This window comes from Xenopus laevis, chromosome 9_10L (genome assembly GCF_017654675.1).
Source record: "Xenopus laevis strain J_2021 chromosome 9_10L, Xenopus_laevis_v10.1, whole genome shotgun sequence".
Classification (NCBI taxonomy): domain Eukaryota; kingdom Metazoa; phylum Chordata; class Amphibia; order Anura; family Pipidae; genus Xenopus; species Xenopus laevis.
The window spans coordinates 47,100,265-47,122,513 of NC_054387.1; the positions used below are offsets into that span (position 1 = coordinate 47,100,265).

The 22,249-nt window shown below is 43.2% G+C and overlaps 2 protein-coding genes across 4 annotated transcripts in view; both read left to right on the forward strand.

The window, feature by feature from the left end:
* llgl2.L (LLGL2, scribble cell polarity complex component L homeolog) overlaps positions 1–7,554 on the forward strand; it is a 29,073-nt gene extending 21,519 nt beyond the window's left edge. For 2 of the 3 annotated variants that reach the window (NM_001094373.1, XM_018234499.2), the window contains 14 exon segments: positions 1,680–1,833; positions 1,950–2,054; positions 2,240–2,532; positions 2,644–2,782; positions 3,186–3,336; positions 3,457–3,573; positions 3,928–4,094; positions 4,189–4,453; positions 4,582–4,735; positions 4,920–4,945; positions 5,164–5,214; positions 5,862–5,904; positions 6,754–6,815; positions 7,081–7,554. In NM_001094373.1, coding sequence (NP_001087842.1) covers positions 1,680–1,833; positions 1,950–2,054; positions 2,240–2,532; positions 2,644–2,782; positions 3,186–3,336; positions 3,457–3,573; positions 3,928–4,094; positions 4,189–4,453; positions 4,582–4,735; positions 4,920–4,945; positions 5,164–5,214; positions 5,862–5,904; positions 6,754–6,815; positions 7,081–7,088 — 1,735 coding nt within the window. In that variant the 3' untranslated portion in view covers positions 7,089–7,554. 3 annotated transcript variants of the gene reach the window in all.
* A 4,290-nt stretch (positions 7,555–11,844) lies between these two features.
* On the forward strand, positions 11,845–22,040 carry avd.2.L (avidin, gene 2 L homeolog). Its single transcript, XM_018235326.2, has 4 exons — positions 11,845–11,996; positions 20,021–20,240; positions 21,743–21,860; positions 21,954–22,040. Exons 1-4 carry the CDS (start codon positions 11,928–11,930, stop codon positions 22,009–22,011), a joined length of 465 nt encoding a protein of 154 aa, XP_018090815.1. The 5' UTR covers positions 11,845–11,927; the 3' UTR covers positions 22,012–22,040.
* Positions 22,041–22,249: the final 209 nt, after the last annotated feature.

The window sequence follows — 22,249 nt, forward strand, 5'->3', positions numbered from 1 at the left end:
CATCAAAGTCTGCCTGCTGACTGCGCTTACCTTGTGTAAGCTTTAAAATGTATCAATGCTTATATTAACTGGCCCTTCCAATGTTTACACCTCAAATGCAGACTGTAAACGCCTGCATTTTTCATACCTGTAACCCCCCCTGCATGGTCACACCTGTAATACTTATATTGTTCTCACCGCAGACCCAGACTGAAAGTGCCCACATTGTTCACCTGTTCACACCTCATACAAACTGCTGTCGGGACACCAGCATTGTCACTGTATGTAGCTCAGTCCATAGAAGAAAATTACCAGCAGCACACTGTTAAACTTGCAAAAGATGCAAAATTTATTCAGACCATAGCATACAACAGGCAACGTTTCAAGCCTACTAGGCCCTTTATCAAGCTTGTGTGTGCCCTATTCTTCCTGCGCTACCTGTGGGACATGAGCCTGATAGGGTTTGTTCTGGGGGGTTGTTAACATTTGGAAATTGTTGTTAGAGGCACCTAAGGTGTTTACTCATGTGCTGGGTTATCCACAGGGGTAGAAGGCATATGGATCTAAGGGTATGTTTTAATATGTGAAATTTTTCACAAACAAGTGATGGCCATCTGTACCACAGAAGTTGGACAGCACTGTTCTAGGCCATTGCCTCAAATTGCCCAATAAAATAAAAAATAAATAAAATAAATCTACTTTAAGTAGTGCTGGCCATCTAACAGCATCTATTTCTAAGAAAATCTTTGAAAATGTAGACCAATTGGATGAGTATTTTTTCCGTGATATGTGTTTATGGCTGGCCTGGAAGAAGACAATGCACATGCTGTGCAATGTAGTAAACATAGTAAAAAATTAGGTTCATTTTTTTCATCAAGTTCAACCTTTCAAGTCTATATATAACCTGCCTAACTGCCAGGTGATCCAGAGGAAGGGAGAAAAAAAAACATCTGAAGCCTTTCCAATTTGCCTGAGAATGTGGAAAATTCCTTCCTGACTCCAAAATGGCAATCATATCAGTCCCTGAATCAACTTGTACTATGAGCTATCAATGGCATTCCTAGGCATGCCTATTAATGGCATTGGGATCAGCCATCATTTTTACTGGCCAGGTGGCAACCCTAGCTATTTCCCATAACCCTGTATTCCCTCACTTGCTAAAAAGCCATCCAACCCCTTCTTAAAGCTATCTAATGTATCATCCTGTACAACTGATTCAGGGAGAGAATTCCACATCTTCTCAGCTCTCACTGTAAAAAACCCTTTACGAATATTTAGGCAGAACCTCTTTTCTTCTAATCTAAATGGGTGCCCTCTTGTCAGCTAGAAAGACCTACTGGTAAATAAAGCATTAGAGAGATTATTATATGATCCCCTTATATATTTATACATAGTTATCATATCACCCCTTAAGCACCTCTTCTCCAGCGTGAACATCCCCAATTTGGCCACTCTTTCCTCATAGCTGAGAATTTCCATATCTTTTACCAACTTAGTTGCCCTTCTCTGTACCCTCTCTAAATGTCCCGTTTGAGTGCAGGAGACCAAAACTGTACGGCATATTCTAGATGGGGCCTTACCAGTGCTCTGTACAGTGGAAGAATAACCCCCAAAAGTTGCCTGTAAAAAGTGTATGGTGTGTGCCTGGCATGACATCTGGTAAGTGCCTTTAGAGTCTTACTTGCTTTTCTCTTTCCCAGGCATGAGGATGGCACTGTGCGATTCTGGGATGCTTCCGGAGTTTGCCTACAGCTAATGTACAAGATGAACACAGTGAGCGTCTTCCAGACTGATTCTGACCACAATGATAATGTCAATTCCAACGAGGAAGAAGAGTGGCCTCCACTGAGGAAAGTGAGTGTCCATTTATTCAACTTAGTGATCCAATATGCTTGTGTTTCAACAGGGATAAGTCTGGGTCAGACCTTTGTCCAATTTTGGGTTCTTCCATATATTTTTTCCTTCTGCAGGTTGGCTCCTTTGACCCTTACAGTGATGACCCCAGACTGGGCATACAGAAGATTTACCTGTGCAAATATAGTGGTTACCTCTCTGTGGCTGGCACGGCTGGACAGGTCAGTGAGGAGGAGCTTACAGTGCAACCAGCTTTACACCGGGCAATAAGTTGCTGGGAAAACGCTGCATAGCAGTCATAAAGTGCTTTGTGTAGCATCACATGGGTGCTGTAGTCCCCACTGGCAAGGGATGACTTTTAACAGCGTAGAAGGTTAACATTCTCCCCTATATCTCCCATTATCAGGTTCTGGTTCTGGAGCTGAATGACGAAGCTGCAGAGCACATTGTGGAAGAGACCTTAGTAGACCTCCTTCAGGAACAAGAAGGCTACCGCTGGAAGGGCCACGAACGGCTCCGTGCCCGGGAGGACCCTGTCCGCTTCCCTCCAGGCTTCCAGCCTTTTGCCCTGGTGCAGTGCCAGCCACCTGCTGCTGTTACTTCGCTGGCCCTGCACTCTGAGTGGCGACTACTGGCCTTTGGTACCAGTCATGGCTTTGGGTTGTACGACTTTCAGCAGAAGCGGCAAGTAATAGCCAAGTAAGTGCTCAAGATCAGCTAAACTAGATCTTTGAACAACACCCAGTGGTGTGTTTTTTTTTTAGGTCTGCTATCAACTGGTTGGTATTATTGTTGTATCTCTGCTCACAGGTGCACGTTACATGCCAGTGATCAAATGGCTCTGGAAGGTCCCCTGTCACGAGTTAAATCTCTGAAAAAATCTTTGCGTCAGTCATTCCGCCGCATTCGGAGGAGTCAAGTCAATAAGAGAAGACCAGGGCCTGATAGGGTGAGCTGGCATTTCTGAGTGGGGCAGGTAACGTTAAAGGTACCCTAAGCCCTGACACTTTACCTTGTACTGTGTAATGAAAATATTTGAGCTGCAGAGTTGCCCCATGTTTACAGTGTTTAGAATTTATTTAAATCATGCAGATTCAGCCTTGCATACAGGGATGAACATTTCACCCCTTTATTTAAGAAGAAGAACCCTTCAACTGATAAAGCCAAATGATTATGATCTACAGAGTGTCTTTTAGTGTAAGAGCTCCGTGTCCCTGACTGAACCTGGACTAAGGACATGGGTTGCAAATTACTGTACTATTGATTTTATCGATGGTCGATCCCAGGCCACCGATAGTTTGGGGAGATACAAGGGACTAATTGCTTTATGCTCCATCTCGGTTTCTTGATAGGTGCAAGAGGCCAATGCTCGATTTGAGCAAGAAACTCTGCAGGAGATGGAACTGGCCCCCGTACAGAGGCGGATAGAGGCACGCTCAGCTGAGGATTCCTTTACTGGATTTGTGCGCATGTTGTACTTTGCTGACACATACCTGAGGGACAGTGAGTTACAAAAGGGGAACTGTGATTGTACCATATCTGGGGGCATAATCTTGGAATGCAGTGTTTCTTTGGTTATACTCTGTTTTACCTGTTCTTACTGACACCAGTCTCTCTTGCCAGGCTCCAAACACACACCTTCCCTCTGGGCTGGGACGAATGGGGGCACAGTGTATGCGTTTTCATTGCGGGTGCCACCTACAGAGCGCCGAATGGAAGAAGCTGTGGCAGCAGCACAGGGTAAGTCCTTCGGGGTCCATTCTCACAATGATTGTTGTTCTTGGGGGTTATCCACCCCAAAAACTATGTTCTGCACGCTGAAAAGCAATGTAATGCTAAGCAACTTTCCAAAAAAACAAACCATTGGAAATTTGTAGATCGTTATTTGTAAATGTAATTGCAGTTGAAAGCAAAGTTTGTTCTTGCTGTCTATTCTCTGGTTATGACTCTTGAAGCAATATAACAAATATCACATTTGTCAATCAGCTGGCTTCTGTTACATTTTTTTCCTTTTCTTTTTATTTTGCATTTGGGTGTCGACCCCCTTTTTAGGGGCAGGTTGTCAGCCTTCAGTAATGCATATTTTTATTCCAGCAAAGGAAATCCAGCTTATGCACCGGGCTCCAATTGTGGGGATAATGGTTCTGGACGGTCACAGCGTTCCTCTCCCAGAACCTTTAGAGGCAGCTCATGATCTCTCCAAGAGCCCAGACATGCAAGGCAGCCACCAGCTACTGGTCACCTCTGAGGAGCAGTTTAAGGTGCAGCTTCTATTTGTGGTCTCAGATACAGGGTGCCATAGTATCCATCCATGGGAGGGTGAGCGAGTGGCTTATGGCATCTTTTTCTCTGTAGATCTTTACTCTTCCCAAAGTAAGTAGCAAACTGAAGCTAAAACTGACCGCCACAGACGGCTGCCGAGTGCGCAAGATGGCGGTGTGCACGTACGGAAGCTGCAAGTCCGAGGAGCACAGTGAGAACCACCTGACCGTTCTCACCAATCTGGGAGATATTCAAGTGGTGTCACTGCCCCAACTGAAGACACAGGTTCGGTACGACTGTATCCGCAAGGAAGATGTTAGTGGCATTGCCTCTTGTGTCTTCACTAAGCATGGACAAGGTGAGTAGAGCATTGGGCAACCCCACGCTTGGTATGTATACTATAAGTTTAGGACATTTTGAACACTTATGTGCCAACATGACTCTTCTAACTCCCCTTTCGTAACCCAGTATTCTATTTTGCTTAAGGGTTTTATCTAATTTCCCCCTCTGAGTTGGAAAGGTTTTCGCTATCCACATGCTGGCTGGTGGCACCACGTGCCAGAGTGGATCCTCCAGAGCTTCCTCGCAACTCACGGCTGCGACGGGGGGGCAGCACTGACCAACAAACTGACAGGTCCAGGTGGGTAGCAGGTGGGGTGATCTCAATAAATCAGCAGCATGCGTGAGCACTGTCCATTCTGTATTCCAGCTTGCTGTTGGACTGTCTATTATGCTGGGACTGGTAGTTTACTTACTATATTTTGCTCTTTGTGTGTTCTGCATGCTTTCCATATTAACCAGACTTTTTTTCCTTCTCTGTACAGGTCGTCTGGGAGGGATTATACAGGAGGTAATGGCCAGTCTGGCATTTCATTGCAATCTATATTACTTCGTGTTTTGCTAAATTTGTCCTTTATCTGTTGCTTTTACATTCTCCCTGTGACTATTGATAGACACTCCCTGATGAACTTCTCTCCCCCCCCCCCTTCTGCACTGTAAAAACCTCATTCACTCTTAATACCCCATACCTCAGCACTGACCCTTCACCGTTTTTTTTTTTTTTTTCAGACTCCCAGGCCCAGGGCACCCTTATGGAACATGCGCTGCTAAATGATGAAAGTAAGTAGAGCTCTTCACAAGGGTTCCATTCACTTTACTCATTTGGTGATGTGTCTCAGAATAAAGGGAATGTTTGTTGCCATTCCTTGCTGTTGTGGATGGCCTGCAAAGACTAACTGCAAAGGTGCGGAATGCCAAGCTTATTTTAAGACAACCCCATGCTGACTCAACTGGTGTCCACCCTCCACACAGAGTCCAGTCCTGTCAGAATTAGTGCTACATCATTCCCATTTGTGTCATAACAGAACCACTGGGGTTTGTATTGGAGGCAGGAATGCTTTCAGTAGCCTTGCTCCTACAACATCACGTGACTCCATGCTGTTGTCCTGCATTGTGGGCTCAACCTCAGGGCCACAGTGAATGTCATTTACAAGTGTTCCTCCATAAAACATCCTCATATTTTGGAATTCCCCAGCTTCATATATATTTCAGAGAGCAACTTAGGGCCTAAGGGGTGTCTGTTTGTAACATTTGTAACCGCTACTGTTCCCAGTCCTTTTTATAGGTAGTGGCGTTTGTTTAATGGTTAACCAAAGGAATGCACCAAATCTGGATTTGAATTAATGCTGAACATTAAAATCTATTGTTGGTGGAGCACCAGGTTGGGTATTCCCTGGGTTTGATCCATTCCATTTCTCTATTTGCAGAGATGCTGAAGGAAATCCAGAACACGCTGGAAGGAACTAGAATGTGAGTGCAACTATTACTAGTGGAAGCTATTGAGGTGGTCTCTAGAATTAAACGGGAGGCACATAAACACAGGCCTTAGGGAGGTCTGGGTTTGAATCCCATGTGTCTGGGACCATGAACACATCCCCTAATTCCCCTAGGTAACCTAACACTAAGGGTAACGGTTGCTACCACTCCCTTTTAACACTTGAAATTTACTTCCTACCTCACTAAATATATTTGTTTTCAGGTGATTAAGCTAACTTTACTTCTATGCAAAACCTTGAGTCACAAGGCGAGAAATAATCCGGCATCTGCACAAAAAAAGTTAAGGGGCCGCTATACCATTATTGATGGTTTCCTATGGATTTATCTAATGTTCTTTTGCTGGTATCCTCCCTAGCTTTATGAAGGTGTTACTGGGTTCTCTTTCTTTCAGTTCCATGCTTTACCTTATCAGCCACTGTCTTCTCAGGATGAATGGCAACAAACTACTTCTCCTGCATGCCTTCCATAATTCCAGAAAGGAGGCATCACCTACAGTCTAGGGTCTTTGCATAATCTTATTGGACACTAGACCAAAACAAATGGGCCTGTAAATGTCACTCTCAATAGCAGTAAAATCCCATTGCTTTTCATATAAACTGTACATCTGCTTATTGTCTGTGTGCCTACCCTAAATTTTTCCCTTTGCATACTGCAGAGTGCACGCCACGTTTATTTATTTAGAAATAGCTGAAATAATTAAGTGCTATTACCACAGACCTGATACTGAGGGATTTCATGAAAAACGATTACTAAAAAAAAATTGGTGCCACGGTTCCCTTAAAGCTTTCTTTCATTCATTCTTTTCATTTTCTTTCGTTTCAGAAGTTACAACGAAAGGAGTTCCCGGCAGATCAGCGTTGGGCACAGACTGAGTAACGGGGCAGGTACATCATTGTGAGGCTCAGTGGGAAGTCTAAAAACAGGCTGAACTTCAACCATTTTGCCATTAGATGGAGCTTTGACTTATCATGCACCGCTTTTCTTGGTCTATAGATATCAATGCTTGTCCTTGGCAAGCCCAGGATTAGGAAGTACAAACCTGGGCTATAAACCTGGGGGTGGTTCCTCGCTGGGCTTTAGGATTTGTGGCCAAGTTTTCTTCTTTTTAGTTGTATTAGATTGTACCTAATACTATTCCTCTCTTCTCAGCAGAGTGAAATGCTGCCAAATGACTGAACCTAAATCCTGGGCTGAAGCCCCGGTGCCAAGACACTACTGATTACTGATTGCACAATGGAGCCTCCCTGCAGGACTTACTGTCACGTGCCTTTGCTGAGGGCAAACTGTTCTGCCTGCACATCCCCTTTTAGCGATTCCTAGAGGAATTTGTTCATTTATTTAATGATAATCGTACTACTGCCTTATCCCTCTGTGCAGAGCAGGCGCCACTGGAGGAAAACAATCACAAAAAAATGGGACTGTATTTTTTTAAATTATGTACCTTTTGGTTTTTAGAGGTTTTACATTTTATTGGTACATTTTAACACCGACTTTGTTTTTATACGAATTTAATGGAGATTGGCAAGGTACAGACATATGCATCGGGTGATCTATTTTTATAATAGATATTAATGGTGTTGCTTTATGCATTTCTGCGGCCAATAAATGTAATTCTTCCACAAACGTGGGTGTTGATATTCACTTGTCTCCCGGAAAGGATCAAACTGCTCAGAAAAACTGGAGGTGGAGGAGCTTGGCTCTGCTTAGAGGTGGGGCCACCGTACACATTATTCTGCTTGACCACCCCACAACCATATCTTTTGAGTTTGTCCTACCTCTAATGTTTGTGGCCAGATTGCTCATAGATTTAATTGTTTAGCATCAGGCTTGACTTTCTTGAATGTATAATATATTGGAGTCATGGGGCTGTCTGTTAATCCCTGGAGGTGGCCACCTGGCCAAAGGTGAAACCGTAATAAGACCGCACCCTGTTTACTGTATCCGGTTACTCATTAATGTCACTTGCACTGAAAACAAGTCTAACTACTCTCTTAGCCGCACAGCTCGTCTAGAAAATGTCACGTCCATGTCCTGTAAACAGCTGTCTTAAAGGAGTTGCTCACTTTTAAATGAGCTTTTAGTATGATGTGGAGAAAGCTGTTCAATTTGCAATTGATCATTTTTTTAAATTATTTGCATGTTTTGAGTTATTTTAGCTTTTTGTTCAGGTGCTTTTGAATTTGGGGCTATCCTGCTTGCTAGGATCCAATTTAACCTAGAAACTAGGCAGTGGTTTCAAAAAGAAACCGGAATATACATAGAGGAGGGCCTAAATAGAAATACAACCGAATAATAACTATAAAATTGTATTTTCAGCTTTTGGGGTCAGTGACCCCATTTCAGTTTAAAGAGGAAGGCAAATAATTAAAAAAAGACCAGTTGAAAAGTTGCTTAGAATAGGCTATTCTATAAAAGACAATTAACCTGAAGGTGAACCGCCCTTTAACCCCTTTATATAGGTCAACGTTTCTCATGTGACATGTAGTTGAGCGCTTACTAAAATAAGGGTAAAGCAGCATCACACTGAATTTCCTTGTTAAAGGGCTCCAGGATTTAGGGTGCTTGGTGTGTGTCCATAAAGGTTGGGGCAAGCACAGCGAGGACTGCACCACAGCTAGAAAAGCAGGGGTAACGTACTGCCTATGGCAAATCAATAAAAACAGCAGCAGTACCAAAGGCAACATTTTGGGGCTGTTATCGAGAGACTTGATAAAAGGCTATGGCCTTTGGCACTTAAAAGGGATGTTCACCTTTAAATGAACTTAGTATGATGTAGAGAGTGATATTCTGAGACAATTTGCAATTGGTTTTTATTTCTTATTAGTTGTGGTTTTTGAGGTATTTAGCTTTTTATTCAGCAGCTCTCCAGATTGCAGTGACCATCATTTGAAAGCTGGAAAGAGTCAGAAGAAGAAGAAGGCAAATAGTTCAAAAACTATAAAAAAAAATGAAGGCAAATTGAAAAGTAGCCTTTCTGTAACATACTAAAAGTTAACTTAAAGGTGCATCACCCCAAGTAACCAGAGTGCTACTATTTTCATTGATATGTATTGCTGCACCCTCACAGAAGGTATCGCATGCACCCGGGGCTGCAACAAGCCTTTTCCACGTTGTAACACCGCAAACTACACTCAATTCCATTCCTTATGTGTCACTTCTGAGCACCACTGAACCCCTTCATCCTTCTTGTTACCGAGCCATTGGCCTGTAAAAGGATCCATTTTTTTTTTTTTTTAAATGTTATTGTGCACATAACTACATGGCAGCTTCACCACCAAATCATCTTGCGCGTGGGCCCTGAACTTGAACATAAATTGGTTGGGAAATGATTTATAAATGAAGGCTGCTGGATCAAGTGAAAAATCTGGGACACTTCTAAAAATATTTTACACTGGTATCAAAGAAATCCAATCGGAGCCTACTAGAAACCCCCATGTATTAAAAAAAAAAACAACCTGATTTATCTGCCTATAACCCTAATCTTAAAGGGGAAGCTATTGATTATGGATCATTTAAAGAGTTGTGCTGAAAATTCAGCAATTCTATAGGTGTAATCAGGACCGCCATCAGAAATCACAGGGCCCCATACGACAACATTTCCTGGGCCCCCTGGGCTGCGCCCACCGCAAGCCCCACCTACAGGTCCTCCCTCCCCACCCCACAGGTCCGCCCCCCACCACACAGTAAAAAAATAAAAAAAATATTGGTGGCTAGGGTTCCCACATGTTAATAAAAAATAAAAAGATATTTGTGGTCAGGGCCCCCCATAAAAAAAACATTTGTGGCCAGGGCCCCCTCATTAAAAAATATTGGTGGCTAGGACCCCACATGAGAAAAAAAAATTGATGGCCAATATTGGTGGCCAGGCCCCCCCCCCCACATTATAAGAAAATTGGTGGCCAGGGCCCCTTAAACGTTCATGCCTTCGCGAAGTCAGCAGCTCTCAGAAAGGTGGGGGGCCCGGCAATTTAAGTAAGTGTGGCGTGGCCGGGCCCCCCTTACCCTCGGGGCCCCCTACAACTCTCCCCCCTGTCCCCCCTGATGGCTGCCCTGGGTGTAATCAAAAAAAAAAAAAAAAATACAGATTGCAGGGCTTTCCTGATATCTCTGCAGCCTCATAGCCAGCATGATTTTTCCAACATTCCTCCTTTTGTATATAAACCATACGGGGCAGTACCAAAATCTCTAAGGGATGCGTTGCGCTTTCTTCTGTTCAGCTGCAGGGGAGTGCAGGGGTAGACACACTATATTATTTTCAATGGGGCTGTACTCACACAGACGCATGTAAGCCGCAAACGCAGGTTGGGTGCGCAGCATGTTGCATTTTAACTGCGCTCGGCGCTTACATGCGTCTGTGTGAGTACAGCCCCATTGAAAATAATTCAGTGCGTCCACTCCTACGCTCCCCTGCGGCTGAAAGGAAGGAGGGGTTCCCTTGAAAATAAACTTTGAAGTATGATAAAGCAACGTAGCAAGTTTCCATTTTCTATAGGTTTTTTGTTTTTTTTTAATTATTTGCCTTCTTTCCAGATTTTAAATTAGGGTCACTAACCCCAGCAACCAAAAACTATTGCACTGTGAGGCTTCAATTTTATTATAATTACTTTTTATTAATTTTCTTTCTATGCTACTGTTACTTTCTCCTATTCACAGAGCTGTAAACTCATCTGAAAATTTCAGGAGTTTCAAACCTGGTCTCCTGACGCATAAAAGAATCCCCCAGTCTCTTACTGCACATGCCCATCAACATCATAGTGAGCGTTTGTGCATTTATGTCACTTCTACTGCATGCTCTCCTGGGAGGCAACATCTCTGGGATGACAGCTCTGTATTTATAGACCAATGATATTGAATCATCCTTCCGAGTCCTACCCGAAGGCATGGGCTCCGTTGCCCAAGCTGTTCCCAGCTACCGCCAGCGAACAGCTCGAACGGGTGGGTCCCCCTTCGCCGAAGCTAGGGAGGGCCCACCACCCCGCCCCCCCGAAGGGGTTTGGGGACGTTTGGACTCCCCTTCGCCGAAGCTAGGGGGAGTCCCGTCTACCCTGGGTTCTGCCGAAGCTTCCCCCAGGGCGTGTCATGGCCTGCGAGTCCAGCCAAAAGACCGTGACCCCATCCAGGGTGCTCAAACCAGACACAAAAAAGGTGCTGGAGTGGGCGGTGCAAGGCCATTGGTTGCCTTTTGCAAGGCTCTGGTTGGCAGCCAGAAAAAGAAAAGACTTCCCGCCCAACTAATGGCAAGGGCAAAGGAAGTGAAGCTTGATTAAGCATGGGTGCATGTGCATCTCCCCTGACTCAAAATGCAAGTCAGGGGCCACCCTCATGGGAGCACAGCGGCCCAGCTTTCATCAAGCTTCTGCTTCTCAGCCTAGTCCAGAGGACCAATGGTTTCTCCGTTCTTCAGATAGGATCATTAGAACAGATACTCCTCTTTGGTCTTGCCAGCCAGAGGACCAAGTGGTTCCAAAGGTACTACACTTGATCTTAGCCAAAAGTAGAACAATGTCTCACTCACATCACTGTTTGGTTGCTAGAATAATTTGGACCATAGCAACCAAATAGATGCTAAAATACCAAATTGGAGAGCTGCTGAAAAAAAGCTCAATAATTCAAATAATATAAAAATTAAGACCAACTGCTAATTTTCCCCCAATTAGTCTCTATATATCGCTATATACATCATATTAAAAGCTAATTTAAAGGTGAACGACCCCTTTGAAGCCCAGCAGCCCAAGGGGTCTGAGACTCATTAGAATCTTAATAATGGATTTCAGGTGTCCATGAATCAAACTCAAACAGCATCCAGGTGTGGACACAGATTGTTAAACATTAGCAGAATGAGGGGTCAGGACGCCATGCCCAGACTGCTGCTTCTATTGGCCACTTTCCAGTATTATGCAAATAAACATACAAGGTGATCCAGGATCCAATCAAGAGACTTGATTATTTTAAACCCTGTTCAGGCTTCACACTGTCTGGGATCTGGTGCTGTCAAGATGGCAGATATCTGGCTACAGAAAGTTGTGGTGTTGGCATGTGTATTGGTTGTTAGCAGTCACACCTTGGTAAGTAATTCTGGTTTTCTATTGCCTCTTGGTGTCCTAATGGCTGGTATGGGAGCAGATCCTGGAAGTATGTGCTGTGCAACCACTACATTTTTCATATAAAAAAAATAGCCTTTAGATTTGTGAAATTTTCGGACTGTCCCTGTGTGTACTTCGTTCGGATTGTATTTCTTTGTAAAAAGTAGTAACTTCACATAAACCTGACCAGCAGAGGGTACTATTAACTATAGATTTTTGGGTGAATTGGTCTCTTTAGAGTAGTGGCTCACCCAACCCCTCCCTTGGCTGTTGCTCGGTGTGGTCTCAGTCTGTACTTATTTTTTGATTTCCAGTATGCTCTGTAATGTTGCCTGACCTGGTGGCTCCAACCATCACCAATAGACTACAGCAATGTTCCCTCTATTTCTTTCTTGGCTCTGCTGAAAAAAATCCTTTTGTGTGCACAGTTTTTAGAACTTGTGCTCAGATCAGAATAAATATAACACTTTGTGTTTTTACACACCTTTGAGCAGTGATCCCCCAATCAGTGACTCATGCTCTCCAACCCCTTGGATGTTGCTCCCAGTGGCCTCAAAGCTGGTACTTATTTTTGAATCCCAGGCTTGGAGGCAAGTTTTGGTTGTATAAAAACCAGGTGCACTGCCAAACAGAGTCTCAATGTAGGTTGACAATCCACATAGGGGCTACCAAATGGCTAATCACAGCACTTATTTGGCAACCTGAGAACATTTTTCATGCTAGTGTTGCTCCCCAACTCATTGTACTTCTGAATGTTGCTCACGACTTCAAAAGGTTGGGGATCCCTGGCTTAGAGGGTACATTGCTTTACAATATAATAAAGGTTTTTCATGGCTAAATAGTGACTGGACGGGAGACCTGCAGCACAAAACTTAAAATCCACATACTGAGTAACCAGTGCAATCTATAGCATGCTTCTGAATCAACTAGTCTAGCCAGGCAGCAGATGTCTGTTCTCGAAATGTTCCCTTGTTCTACCTACAAACTCCACACTCTCTAATCCAAGCCTGTATTTAGGGTGCAGTTTACATAGGATATACTGTAGTTTACATGGCCTTTATCTCAGCTGCTTTTGGCTTAGCCGTTATAATCTTTGTTTTTGTTTTTTTATATAAAGACCCTGGCCCTAATTAATGTATGGATATAAATGACTATTTTTGGATTAATGCTTATTTTTGGATTAATGCTTCTGTACCTGCTCATTGGGGTATCGGCTTCCTGGCCAGTGTCTAAAGGCCGTGCCCATCATGTTCTCTTTTATGCAAAATCTTGCATTTATACGGTTGAACTGCATCCTGGATTTTGTTCTGGTCTTTATAATCGTTGAACAGAAGTAGATGCATTAGGAGTATTAGGTTTGTGCTCTAAAAACGTATCAGCTTATTGAATTTTTTTGTATAAACTGTTTTATTATTATTCAAAAGAATAACAAGAAACAAAACAAATATATCAAATAGCCATGCAGAACGTATGCATTATGGTACTGTAAAAATGTACATTATATAAAAGCTCTCATTGAATATGTTGCATTAGCCACAGATCCACGAATTGTTTTGCGCGTCCAAAGTGCATGGCTTCCTGTATTCTTCTTAAGATAACTCAAAACAAAGAGTTAGAAAGAATGAAGGGGAAAGGGGGGGGGGGGGGGGGAAGGCAGAGGTCTTTACAGTGTCTGTCATATGCCGCACAGGGCAAATTTCTTTGAGCGATGTAGGGGAAGGCAAGTTTCGTCTTTCCTTTAAACATGAGTTTTCATGTGAGTTCTCCCCGGAGGGAAGCCTCTGCCCACCATTTAGTATAGTGGAACAGTTTGAGGTGTTTTTGTCCCTCTAGTGTACTTAGATAATTGCTCCAAATATCAAAGAAACGAGAACCTTTGGATTCTTTGTCTTGTAGTGCTAGGACCCATTGAAGCTGCATGGTATATAATAATTTACGTTCCCATATTTGTGTTGGAGGGGGTTGTGGGTTAGTCCAGAATTCCAGAACAGTTTTAACTGCAGTAAGTACCATCACATCGGCTAGTCTGATGTTACCTTTGGTCAAGTTATTAGAAGGTGCTGGATATAAACCCAATAGAATTTGCGGATTTTTCCGTGTTATCTTAATATTACATAGATTCATGATTTGTGATAAGACTAGGTTCCAAAGGGTATTTAGTGCAGTGCATGACCACAAGGCATGCTCTAGTGTGGCATCGGATGGTTGCACTTTATACAATTAGGTGCCTGGGTTAGACCTATTTTATGTGCTATTTTGGGCGATGCCTATGCTCTGTGGAGGAGTTTAAGAGCCACGTCCTGGAAGTATACAGACGCCAAAGTTTTTGTATGTTTTGCATATGCTGCAGTGATATTTGGTATGATATTTAACCATCTCGATATGCCCTCTACGTGTAAGTTATAATCTATAGTGGGTCTAATAATGGCGTATACTGCAGATGCCGTGAGGAATATCTAGTGGATTCCTGCCAATTGTGGCTTTATGTTCCGAAGTACCCGCTCCACATAGCTTTTAACTTGTAGATATGCAAAGATGTGGCTATTAGGGAGTCCATATTTAGATTGAATGGAAATTTAACTATTGTGTTGGTAGTCGGATTAAGGAGTGACCCAATCGTTGTTAGGCCTTTAGAGTGCCAAATTTGGAAGCAGGGGTCCGCTTCGCCCATCTTGAAATTGCTTATTATTCAATAGAGGGCGAAAAAGTGAGAATTTGTATGTGCCAAATCTGGTTCTGATCAATTGCCAGGCTTTTATTGTATTATAGATCAGTGGATTTGTCTGGTAATGGGGAGGGATGTCTGAAGGTAAGGCATGCAATAGATAGGAGAGGGTCGGCGCAAAGTTTTGGTCTCTGTGTACATCGGTGTATGAGTTTGTTTGATTAATCAATCTGTGGCGATGCGTGTTAAGCTAGCTAGGTTATAGTATTTTATTAGAGGCAGGTTAAGTCCTCCGTTATCTTTAGGTTGGGCTAATTTAGATTTTTTATGTTTCCATATAAAGGCTTGTAGTCTTTTGTTAAGTTTGACATCTGTAGATTTTAGTAAGATCGGTAGCACTTGCACTTTATAGTGTATTCTCGGGAAGATGACCATTTTGAAAAGGTTAACCCTACCTATGTAATTAACTGGCAGGTTTCCCCAGCTCTGGAAGTCTTGTAGGGCTTTTTCTATGGTTTCTGTTATGTTCAGTGTGTATAGCTGTGCTATATCTGCTGGTATTTTAACACCCAGGTATTTTAAGTATGAGTTGTTTTGTTGAAACATAGTAGCTGTTGCTTTTGTTTTGTCATCTGGGGGGGGCTCCCAGCCACAAATAGTTTGGATTTGTCTAAGTTAGCTCTGAATCCTGATATGGCCCCGAAATCCTATATCACATCTATTATATGTGGGATTGCAGTAGTTGGGTTGGCTACAAAGAGCATGATATTGTCTGCATATGCAGACAGTTTCATTTCTGCTGTGCCTATTTTTATCCCATTAAAATATTGTAACTGGTTTAAGTTGCGTGTCTAGTGCCAGGTTGAACAGCAGTGGTGACAAAGGGCAGCCTTGCTTAGTACCTTTGTATATAGTAAATGGGTTAGAATCCTTGTGTGGAAATGATAGCTTGCGGGGCCTTGTATATTGTTTTAATAAAATTGATAGAACACTGACACACCAAAACTTTGGTCCTGGCTTTAAGTAGGTGTGGCCATGTAACTTGGTCGAAAGCCTTTTCTGCGTCGAGACTAATTGCCGCAGCCGTGTGGTTTGGAAAATCCCTATATTTGAGTACTGCAGCTATAAAGTTTCTGATCTGTGTGGAATATCTGCCCTGAACAAAACCAGTTTGCTCTGGTCAGATAAGTTTGGGTAGAAGCTGTTTGAGCCTGTCTGCAAATAACTTGCTCAGAACTTGGTAATCCGTATTTAACAGAGAGATAGGTCTGTATGAGGCTACATTAGTGAGGTTTCTTCCGGGTTTTGGTAAGACATGCCCCAAGATTTTACAATGGCTCGCATAATACTGACGTATTGAGCATGGCTTTAAGTGCCTGTGTTAAGTGGGGGGTTATTTCAGTCCTGAGGATTTTGTAAAATTCGGAAGGCAGGCCGTCCGGTCCCGGGGTTTTGCCATTTGCCTGTAGTTTAATGACCTGTTCTATTTCTTCTGGGGTGATGTCTGCATCTAAGTTTTGCTGATCGATGTTGTTAAGTTTAGGGAGGTTAGCCCGCTGTAGGAACGCTAATCCCTGGTTCGGGTGATCTTCTTCCGTTGAGTATAGTGTTTGGTGGTATTGCATAAATGTTGCGTTTATTGCATAAATGTTGCGTTTATCAGTGTCTGATCAGTAGTTAAGCCATTAGGGCCCTGTATTATCCCTCCCATATGGGGATTTCGTTTGGCTTTACTTAGAGTTGCGAGAAGTCTGCCCTGTTTATTGCCTTTATAAAATTCTGCCTGGTTATACTCTTAAAGGATAAGTAAACCTTAAAAATAAGTGTAAAATTAATTTACATTATTTATTTTCTTTTAATTTTCAAGATATTAAGGATACATCTACTGTTAATATGAATGAATTTTGTTAAATCTACTGTTAATATGAAGGAATTTTGTTACAACAGCTCCACCTGCCTGTCATTTTCCCACCAGTCTGACCACCAAGTAGTCAAGGAAGTTGTCAGGAGAAAGAAAGAGGCTGCTCTATGCTTTTTTTTTTTTTTTTTTTTTTTTTTTTTATGCTCGGCAAGTGTTTCTAAATGCATTAAAACAAAAAAAAGCACCCATGGGTACGTGCACTAAAGCTGGATGATTACAGTAGAATCTGTGCATGTGATGGGTAGGTCTTTATTGCTCTGTACTTGCCTGTGGTATGTTTGGAGATTGCATTTGTCTATATTTCCAGCCAGGACCACAACACCATTCTGGATTTGGGGACAGATGAACCGTGGCAGTAGCCCAAGTGCCACAATAGCAGCTTTGTGCAGAAGGAGTTAACTGGAGTTTAAACCAATAGATCTGACCTAGGAATGAGGCTGGCTGGTACCTGTTTAGTTGGAGCTGGCTGGTACCTGTTACAGTCTCTTTATATTATTCAAAGAGTGAAGTTCCGCCACTAGAGTGAAATTCCGCCACTTCCCATTTATTTCTATGGGGTTTTTAAAGGCATATGTATGAAAGGGTGAAATTTCACTTTCACCCATTGATAAATACGCCTTTCAAAATCCCATAGAAATGAATGGAGAGCTGCGGAACTTCACTCTTTAATAAATATAACCCCTAGTGTGTGTGTGTATTTAAAATGTATTTCACCAATAAAGTGGTATCACCTGGTTTATTGTTTGTGTAAAATTTAAAGAGGAAGTACATCTGACTTAACGTATTGTATAAGGGGAACTAACATGAAAAATGTAATATGAACCTTATCTTCTGGAAATAGGAAACGTTCTAAATATAGTAATTTGAAGGAACAGTAACACCAAATAAATTCATTGTGTGTTAAGCAATAAAATATCATGTACTTTTTTGCCCTGCACTGGTAAAACTGATGTTTGCTCTAGAAAGACTACTGCCATGGAGCAGCCTGGTTACATAGTGGATAGACTCTGTAGAACTATATTACACGGTTAATTACCGTTAATGGGTTATTAAACCCATTGTGTTCTACAGAGCTCATCTGCTATCTAACCTGTGCTTTTTTTTTCAGGCTGAATGGTTCTCCTTCTATACAAAAGTCTTTGAATATTTTTGACTTATTACAGAAACAGTAGTGTCCCAGCACTTTATCTACAGATGGGATTCTGAGAAAAGCGAATCCACTGCCTTCTCCTGGAATTCATGAGTGCTGACTGGTAGAGGATCAGCCTGCCAGACGGTGAATTTTGTGTGTGTGTATTTTACTGTTTATGCACTTGCGGGAAAAACAACCCCTGCCATTGGCTTCAGGCCTGGATTTGTGGACAGGGCGGCAGAATTCTAGGGTTGTGGCATTCCACCCAACCGCACCTGCATTGGTTAGAAATCACTGGGGAATCGCCGGCGATACAACTGTTTTTAGAATTCCCAGTGCACCAATCCCCAGTACTCGGGACCAGATGCTAGAAATTTTGTGTGTGCACAAAGGAAGAACTAGGAAGATTGAACAGCAGCGGGCCTAGGAACGCCTGTTATGTAAATCTGGCCCTGATTAGCCTAAAGGAGAAGCAAACCCAAAAGTTACCCCCCCCACATAAGTGTTGCCCTGGGCAAATGCCCCTAACTTTTTACTTACCCCTCAGTGCAGATTCAGTCATCGGAGTTCACTGGCACCATCTTCAGCCGCTTCTTAGGAATGGGACAGGCGATTTGGGACTCGGCGGATGCACATTTGTCGCAAAGCAGAACAATTGCTCCCAAGTGCGTGTGCGCCAGTCTCATTCCGAAGAGACTGTCTGTGGACTCCTCTGGGCAGAATCTGCTGGGGGGCGGGGGAGGAGGGAAGGGGGTCTATGTAGGGTTTTTTTTTTTTTGCTTAACTTTTGGGTTTGCTTTTCCTTTAAAGAACCCTAGTGTTAACTGTTGCTGTGGATTCTTTTTTTATTAGGGGGTTTATACCCATCTGAATAGCTTTTATTTCAAATGATTTGTATCCTGTGAGCCAAGAAGTCGGCTGATGACCTATAGTAGGAAAATGCTCACTAGCTGTATGTTTATATAAATGAATGTTGGGTAGGTGGTTTTATGTGGCCAAGCTGAGACCCCAGGGGCCAGCAGTGGACTGCAGTATAATTCCTTGAATTGGATTCTTTATCTTGTAATGTGGAACTTCTCGTATATTGCTCTAGCTAAATTGGCTGACCACATTAGCATATTTATAATAATCCTAGTGCCAACAGCATCCTGATAAGGCTAATGGCAGTCACTGGCAGAGAAAAGCCAATCTGCTTCCTGAATACATTGTCAGTGCTGCCAGGCACGGGATCAGCCCAACCATGCACACCGTGGATGTTGTTGTAAAAAAGTCTGCATTTTGTGATGAAAATCCACTCTTTGTTACACTGACAGGCTTATTAGCAGAATGGCTTTTATTCACTGACTTTTCTACAAAATAACTAGTCTGCAATTATTAAGTGCACAGTGACTATTTCTAATGGGGTACTTTAATGTGGAACATTGGTGCCACTCCTGGAGTAGATGAGGTTTCTATGCACATGATGGGGTGTACAGTGGAGCCATTGGCCACTTTGAATTGGGCCCTTACAGTTGATGCAAAGTGTTCAGACTATTTTTAACCTAACTGGATGTTTTTGATTGAAGCATGCATTTAATATCTCTGCACACCTGTAATTCAACTGTAGACTGTACTGGTGGTGCAGGCTTTCCGTTTGGCCGGCTGAATCCTTGGGTCACAGTGGCGTTTTTAACTGAGCCGTACACACTCGCTTATATAGTTTGGGAGCTTACTCCAATTATTCTACACACCAAAAGTATTAACCTAGTGGACATGTTACTTAACATGTATTGCTACAGTTCTGGGGGGTCACAACCAGATGGAAGGGATGGTTGTATCCCCCCCCCAAAACATTGATACTTTTGTATGTTGAATAAATGGGGTAAGCCCCCCCCCCCCAACTGCATATAATTGAGTGTATACAGCTCTGTTAAAGACTCTACCATTGCTGACTGAAGGCCATGGAAATTCTGGGCCATGGAAATTCTGGGCCAGGCAAACAATGTCTGCTTCTCCCTCTTTCCTGCTGGCTGCGTTTCTCTCTCTCCCTTGTTCCACTGGTCCCCATGCTTTACATGGCAGCAGAGTGATGGTCCCCCACTCAAGTACATATCGGGCTTTTACATCAATGATCCCCCCCCTGATGGCTGTGATTTACATAATGAGGGGTGTAACATCAACGTTTGGGCACATGGGGGGGGGGGTTTATTTCAGGAATACTGTAGTTTAGTGTTTGGACTAATCTCAGCTCCATGGATAATGTTGACCTATACTGTAATTGTTTTAATTTTTTTTTTTTTTTTCTTCAGTCCCACCACAAAAAGCGCTGTAATGTGTCTGGCACATGGATGAATGAACTTGGTTCTGTGCTTACTCTAACTGTGAAGGGTCCTCAGCTTAGTGGTTCCCTCCACTCTTCTGTGGAAACCTCAAAAGGGGCCGCAGGGGATGAGAAGATGGGGAAAGTGGTGGGAGTGATTGGAGATGGAGACCAGCCAACCTTCACCATGTCAGTGAAATGGAGTGGAGGTGAGTCTGACTGTCATGTTCAAGGGTAATTGGCTTGTATTATTAATTGGCTTGTATTATTTTGTAGGCACATTGTATTTCTTCTATTCTTTGCTCCATCTGCATAGTCCAGTGCTGTCCAACTTCTGTGGTACCAAGGGCTGGAATTTTTCTGGTATCCATGGTAGAAGGCCAATAATAGAAGTCAATGTTGACCACTCTCCTTGTTGTAACATGGGTGTGGTTTTAAAAGATTTTTTAAGACCATATCCACATTAATGGTGGAAGCACACCAAAAAGGCAGAGATGGCACACAGGGAGCATAGGGCAGGCAGAGTATGGCACACACAGGGAGCATAGGGCAGGCAGAGTATGGCACACACAGGGAGTATAGGGCAGGCAGAGAATGGCACACATGGAGCATATGGAAGGCAGAGTATGACACACACAGGGAGCATAGGGCAGGCAGTATGGCACACACAGGGAGTAGTAACGGAACTAGGTGGGGGTGGGCCCTGGTGCAAGCCGTGCAGCTGGCCCCACTCCGTGCACTTTTTTTTTTTTTCTGCGGCTGCAGCAGAGTACAGCTGGGATCAGTGGTGCGCGATCTGACAGGGGGCCATGCAGGGGTGCGGGCCCTGGTCAAATTGCTCCCCAAGTGTTACACCACTGACAGGGAGCATAGGGAAAGCTATCAGGACCACTATAAGATGAACAATTCATTCATACTTTGCTACATACAGTGACACATTCATACTTTGCTACATACAGTGACACAATGCTGATGCCCCTCCAGCAGTTTGATGTGGGCACTTTCAGTCTGGGTATGAGGTGTGAACTATATGGGGCTTTAGGCATACCTCCCAACACTTCAAAAACAAGACGTACAAAAATATCTACAGTATGGCAAAGAAAATGCTATGGTCGCACCCTCTAAACACAATGTCCAAAATTTGACAGGTTATTGAAAGTTTGAACATAATTCTGTAAAGGGCACTTTGAATGGAGAATCACTGCCCCTGCTGCTCTCCTTGTTCTGAAGGTGCAGGGTGGATTTCCTTGCAAAATGCTGCGTTTCAGCTCCAAAATCTGCCATATCGGTTTGCTCTGGGTACAGGTGCTGCCTGCAGGGCTGAACTTTAGCTTATGTACACCCTGCCCAAAATGTTTTTACTGCCACTTCTGCACCAGGTTATGTGCAGTTGCTGCTGGGCCAGGTGTGGGTCCAGATTTAGGCGACCAGCACATCACTAATTTAAACAATGCAGGGGCCAGTTCATCTCAGTACTGATAACTTTTAAAGGGCACACAACATAAGTAGTCACAGCATGTAGACTTTCATGTGGGGGGGCCACACAAAAGGGGGAGAGGTTAGGATGCTGGATGTGGGTTGCCAGTGGACAGCACTGGCTTAGTCCTTCTATAGAATGGAGATCTGCCCCAATTTGTCTGTTAGCTGAAGGAACATGGTTGTTATTTCACAAGCCTTTAATGTTCTGATTGTGCAATAACCTTCTCTCCAGGTTCTGTCAGTACTTGGGCTGGCCAGTGCTTCTGGAGGACTAGCTGCCCTGTGTTGAGGACAATCTGGCTGCTGAGATCTGAAGTCGGCACAGAAGACAAGAATTGGGAGGCAACCAGGTAAGAATATGGCATAACATTTATGGAGTGTTCATACTTGTCTCCCCATCTAGTATCTGACTCCTATGTACCTACCTCTTCTTCTTATTTCAGGATTGGAGAAGACATTTTCCAACCACAGAAGGCTTGTGACTTGGACCAGCTTTCCTAACATGAAATAAATTCTTTACCAGCCTTAAACGACTGAGGGTTATTTTGTGATTCTAATTCCTGCCTGCGAACTGTGCACTAGTCATGGGTTGTGAACATGGCTGGGCAGTTTCTAATTAGCTGAAGCCATTGCTTATTAAACCAAACTGTAATGCACCTCTGCAACAGGAAGGTATTTCTTTTGTACTTGGAGAGTGCCACCCATTCTTCCATAGCGCTTTACACTGGGAAAAGAGCAA